Source organism: Amblyomma mixtum, chromosome 4 (genome assembly GCF_055824585.1).
Source record: "Amblyomma mixtum isolate Tamu chromosome 4, ASM5582458v1, whole genome shotgun sequence".
Lineage (NCBI taxonomy): Eukaryota > Metazoa > Arthropoda > Arachnida > Ixodida > Ixodidae > Amblyomma > Amblyomma mixtum.
In genome coordinates, this window is record NC_143015.1 from 23,049,316 (window position 1) to 23,055,339 (window position 6,024).

The 6,024-nt window shown below is 43.9% G+C and overlaps 1 protein-coding gene across 1 annotated transcript; it reads right to left on the minus strand.

Annotated features, from left to right (window-relative positions):
- Positions 1-3,249: 3,249 nt before the first annotated feature.
- Positions 3,250-4,122, minus strand: LOC149345880 (uncharacterized). The gene has a single exon (XM_089585992.1). The coding sequence runs from the start codon at positions 4,120-4,122 to the stop codon at positions 3,250-3,252; it is 873 nt and encodes a 290-aa protein (XP_089442118.1).
- Between the last annotated feature and the right edge of the window lie 1,902 nt (positions 4,123-6,024).

Here is a 6,024-nt window from a genome sequence, read left to right on the forward strand (position 1 = left end):
TCTTCATATATTATTTTATTCTTAGCTTCCCATGCTTCGAACGATGCCCAGCCCATATTCCCTTGTACTGCCTCGTTTGCGGTTTTGCCGTGGGCACCTAGTGCTAATCTTCCAACAGCTCTCTGATTTACGTCTAATCTCGACTGAACTTCTGCCCTTAAGCACAGAACCGCATTGCCGAAAGTAAGTCCCGGCACCATTATTCCTTTCCAAATACCTCTTAGTACTTCATATTTGTTGTACCCCCATAATGCCCTATGTTTCATTATCCCGGCGTCTCTTCGTCCTTTTGCCCTGAGAGCCTGTTCATGCTTTTTCACTTCACTTCACTTCACTTTATTACCTTAAAGACCCCACTTTGGGGGTATTACATAAGGGGTGGGAGTACAAATATAGGTTGAATATGATTGCTTACATGATATTTATGAAATGCATATTTAAATTGTTCACAAATCTTGATTGGCAGGTGATGGCATCAACGTCGTGGGGAAGGCCATTCCAGTCTTTAGCAGTGCGAAGAAAAAAGGATGCGGAAAAAGTGACGGTGCGGGCGCGTTGGCATGACACTTGCAGTGGATGGCCGGTGCGATGAGATATGCGAGCGGGCGGTGTGATGTAGGGTGGTTGTCCGAGGGAACTGTAAAAAAACTTATGAAACAGACTAAGAGAAGCAATGCAACGACGATGGGCAAGAGTTGATAAACCTGATTGTCGTTTAAGTGACGATACACTGATGTCGTATGAATAGGCAGAATGAATGAACCTCGTGGAGCGATTTTGGACAGATTCTAGTGAACTGATGAGATATGCTTGTTGCGGGCTCCAGATAGCAGATGCGTATTCTAGTTTTGGTCGAATGAGTGATTGGTAGGCGAGAAGTTTAATACTTTGAGGGGCGTGCCGTAGATGACGTTTCAAAAAACCCAATGACCGGTTAGCTGATGCGACGATGTTCGTTACATGAGAGCGCCAGGAGAGATCCTGGCACAAGGTGACACCTAGGTACTTGTATGAGTATACAGATTCTAGTGGAACGTTAGCAACGGAGTAAGGGAAAATATGGGGGTTACGCCGGTGGTGAAAAGATACAAGTTTACATTTATTAGGATTAAGCGACATTAGCCAGTCATCGCACCAGGCATGCACTGTGTCAATGTCGTTTTGGAGCTGTGATTGGTCAAAGGTGTTAGAAATCGTGTGGTAAATAACGCAGTCGTCTGCAAACAGACGAACATTGCAAACCAGGTTTGAGGGTAAGTCGTTTATATAGATTAAGAATAGGAGGGGAGCAAGTACAGAACCTTGGGGTACGCCTGATGTTACTGGAAGAAGGTTGGAACTCTGGCTGTTAACGAGAACAAACTGGGAGCGGTTAGAAAGGAATTCTTCGATCCACAATAAGACGTTAGGATGCAGATTTAGCATGCATAGTTTTAGCAGTAAACGCCTGTGGGGAACTTTATCAAATGCTTTAGCAAAGTCTAGAAAAATCGCGTCAGTTTGTAAATTTATGTCGAGGTTAGAGTGAACGTCATGAAGAAAGACGGCCAGTTGAGTTTCACATGACAAACCCTTGCGAAACCCGTGTTGTGAGGGATGAAAGAAGTTGTTAGCGTCAAGAAAGTCCATGATTTGAGAATAGATGACGTGTTCCATGATTTTGCAAGGTATGCTGGTTAATGATATCGGACGGTAATTTAAAGGAGAATCTTTGTTACCGGACTTAAAGACGGGAATGACCTTTCCCACTTTCCAGTCATCCGGAATGGAACCTGTAGAAAGCGACTGTGAAAACAATAACAATAAGTACATTGCAGAAATATTCTTAGTGTTGCGCAGTATTTTGGAGTTAATTTCGTCGACGCCGGCCGATGATGAAGTTTTAAGGTGTTCAATGAGCGAGGAAATGCCGGCTTCAGAAAACGCGATAGCAGGCATGCTGGACTCTATATTGACGGCGAAAGTTGCAGTTGGTGGGTGAATTTCATTAGTGAACACTGATGAAAAGGCGTTATTAAAAATGTCAGCGCACTCAATCTCATCAGCTTCTTCTCCAGACTCTTTAGTTAGAGTGATGGTATGTGGCGGGTGTTCACTTATGACCTGCCAAAACTTTCTGGGATTGGAAGTCAACAATTTGGGGAGGTCGTTGTGAAGGAAAGAGTATTTTGCGTTGCGAATTGCTGATAGGTAGGTGCGTTCGGCTGTATAGCATTTTTCCCACGCGCACTCGTCGTATTGCTTTAATTTTGCCGCACGGAAAAGGCGCTTCTTTTTATTGTCGAGTCTTTTTATCGTTTTGGTATACCATGGCTTCTGGCGGTCCGAGTGGAAGCTTATTTTGGGGATGTATCTATCGGTTAGTTCGCTCACCTTTTTCTTAAAACGGGACCAATTATCATTTACTGAATGATCGTGAAAAGATGCTTGAAATGTTGTGAGATATTGGTTTAATTCAAGACTAAAGGCTTCATAGTTTCCTTTGTCGTAGAGGCGAATAGTTTTGTTTTGATTCTGGCGTCGTGATGGGTGGAACTCAAATGTGGCGTGGATTACTTTATGGTCGCTGATTTCGCGTAGATAAGTGATCGATGAGAGGGCTTCCGGGTGGGTAGTCAGGATTAGATCTAGGATGTTTGCAACGCGGGTCGGTTCAGATACCACTTGAGTTAAGTTGAAGTTTAGGCAGACCTCGATAAAATCATTCGCTTCCCTGTTGCCGACTGCTGTCTGTGTCTGCCAGTTGATTTCTGGAAAATTGAAGTCTCCAAAAAGAATGATATGCGCTTTTGGGTATTTCCTCGTTAATTGGCTGATCACGTCGTTAAGAATTCGAGAGAAATCGGAGTTGGTATTTGGCGCTCTATAACAAACGCCCAGCAGTATGGTTTGGGGCGCAGCGCGACAAAGTAGCCATACTATCTCAAGGTCTGATGGAATATTAATAACTGTACACGAGAACTGATTGTTAACTGCGATGAAAACGCCTCCACCTCGAGCGGATGTGCGATCTTTGCGAAAAAGGTTAAAATTCGGTAAGTCAGCAAGAACTTCAGTATCGGTGATGCCATTAGTGATCCATGTTTCGGTTAGTATCAGCAAGTTACTAGCAGATGAACACACAAGATTGGAGATGATTTCGCGTTTCGGAAGAAAACTACGTATGTTTGTGAAAATCGCCGAAAAGGAAAGATTAGGCTGGGGGGTGGCAGGTACATGAGCGGCTGGGGGCTGGCGGCGCAGCAACCGCTATGGTATCTCTTTTACAGATTGCGATGGTTCGTCGAAGATATATCGTCGGGAACCGATTAACAGGGTTTTGTATCGCAAAGAAAAACGGTTAGTCTTGCTTTTGGCAAATGTAACTAGGTGTTTGCGCACATTGCGAACGCGGCGTGAAAAATCTTCACCGACGGAGTAGTCAGTGTCCTTGAATTTGCGGCCATTAGCTAGAATTTCGTCCTTCGTTTTGAAAAGTGCGAATTTGGCAATTAACGGACGGCAGCGATCAGGTTCGTGGCGCCCAAAACGGTGAGTGCGGTCTATTGTTTTGGGGTCGAGGGTGATGTCCAAAAATTCGGAGCAATGGCGAATTAGTAGCTTTTCAGAGTCGGCCCACGTTTCAGATGGGTCAGGGTCCGGAATGTTGTAGAATATGAGGTTGTTTCTTCGTGATTGGTTTTCTGCTTCGTCTATGCGATCCTCGAGATCACAGAGCTGGCGAGTTGCCTGGGTGGTGTGAGTGCTTAGGCCTTCTATCTCTGTGCGTAGTGACTGTATGGTTTGATAATGACCTTCAAGAGCGCTGATGCGCGTGCTTAGATCAGAAATAAGGTTGTCTGTTGTTAGTAATTGGGTTTTGAGGTCTGTAACTTCCGCAATTAATGTCGACTGACCGGCGGACAATTTTTTAAGTTCCGTAAGTACAGTTTCGAGTGAGGCAGGGCCGGGGTTAGTCTCTATGTCGCCGGACAACAAAAGCAAGGAAATAATGACATCAGAACACTCAGTGACAATGGCAAGGCAGCACTGCGGGCTCGGCAGCTGTATCAAAAAGTAATCACTAGATTTCTTAGCGTAAAGACAACACGGCTCGTGTATATCTGCCCTTCGTTTAGCCATATCCCGAGGCATTTGTATTCGGCCACTTTGGGTATTTCATGGCCTTGTATTGTAAGCACCTGATCAGGTGTATCGTTAAAAATCATCACACCTGATTTAGTTGCGCTAAAACTGAATCCTAGAGCGTCTCCTTCGTCTCCACAGCGATTAACCAAAAGTTTGTAAATCTTCCTGGCTATCTGCTAACAGTACAATATCGTCCGCATACATTAAACCCGGGAGTCGTTGCTCAACTAGATTTCCGCCTAATCTGTACGACAGATTATAACCTAGATTACTTTCTTCTAGCCTTCTTTCCATATCTATATTTATCTTCTGACCTATTAACGTTGCGCCTATCATTTTCCTTTCCATAGCTCACTGCGTTGTCCTTAACTTAAGTTCAACCCTCTTTTTTAGCTTCCACATTTCTGCCTCATAGGTGAGTACCAGTAAGATACAGCTGTTGTATCCTTTTCTCTTGAGGGATATTGCTAAACTGTCATTCATGATCTGAGAGAACCTGCCATACGTGCTCCACCCCATTCTTATTCTTCTAGTTATTTTGCTCTCATGATCCGGATCTACGGTCACTACCTGCCCTTAGTAGACATAGTCTCTTACTACTTGCAGCACCTCGCTACCAGTTGCGAGCTGCTGTTCCCTTGCTAGGCTGTTTAACATTACTTTGGTTTTCTGCATGTTAATTTTTAGCCCCACCGTTCTGCTCTGTCTGTCTAACTCATTGATCATGCTTTGCGGTTCTTGTCTTGAGTGGCTTAGCAAGGCAATGTCATCAGCGAATCGCAAATTACTCAGGTATTCTCCATTAACTCTTATCCCTAACTATTCCCACTTCAGGCCCCGGAATACCTCCTGTAAGCAGGCGGTGAAGAGCATCGGCGAGATCGTGTCTCCCTGCCTGACACCTTTCCGTATTGAAATTTTATTGCTGACTTTATGGAGAGCTATAGTAGCTGTGCAATCGTTATAAATATCTTGCAACATTTTCACATAACACTCTTCCGCACCCTGATTCCACAATGCCTGCATGCAAGTTGAGGTTTCCACTGAGTCAAATGCTTTCTCGTAAGTTTCTCGTAAGAACAGCACTCATTCGCCACTCATTCTTTGTTTTAAAAAGGAGGAAGCCTTTCTCGAACACTTTTTATAATTTTTCAGTATTCGTGCAAACTGTAGATATGCGATTAAATAGTTAATATCTCTGCCATAAATGTGTTTGTGTAGGTAACAAATTTTCTCGTGGGCTGTTTAATTTGCAGATTATTATTACACATCGGCAATTCCACCGCGGACATGCGGCGTACAAGAACGATGCGGTCCTCGTTAGCACTTAAAATATTTCCTTACAATCAGCCTTCCGTCTGCAACAAAGAATTTAACGTAATCAATCGATTTCTGAAGAAATGCCACACCGTACTGCTCTAGAGTGAAGCCTTATGCAACGCCTTCCCAAACTTTTTAATTGCTGTGCATAGGCAGACTAAGATCAGAAGTACGGCAGGTGCGACTTAAAGTGGTAAACCTAGGTTTAATGGTCCAGCGCCAGTCAAGAATCCTAGTGGCAGTTTCAACTAATTTATTAAAACGGACAGCGCCCAAAGCAAGGCTTCATCGTTTTGATTGCAGCCCAGAGGTGAGCTAGCAGCCGAGGGCCGAGCTTGTTTATTGCCATGGATGAGACATTTACGAGGCCGAGTAAATGACGTTGAGCGAACGCCTTTCAGATAATACAATAATAGACATAAAAAATCTATGCTCACAAACAGCTGCACCTGTATTTTTGAAAACTCATTAGGATACCAGGCACTTCTACACAATTTCACATCCACAGCGCATCACATTACGACAGGCATTTCAATGGCGAAAACTGCGTCATGCTTAATTCATAACCTTAGGAAG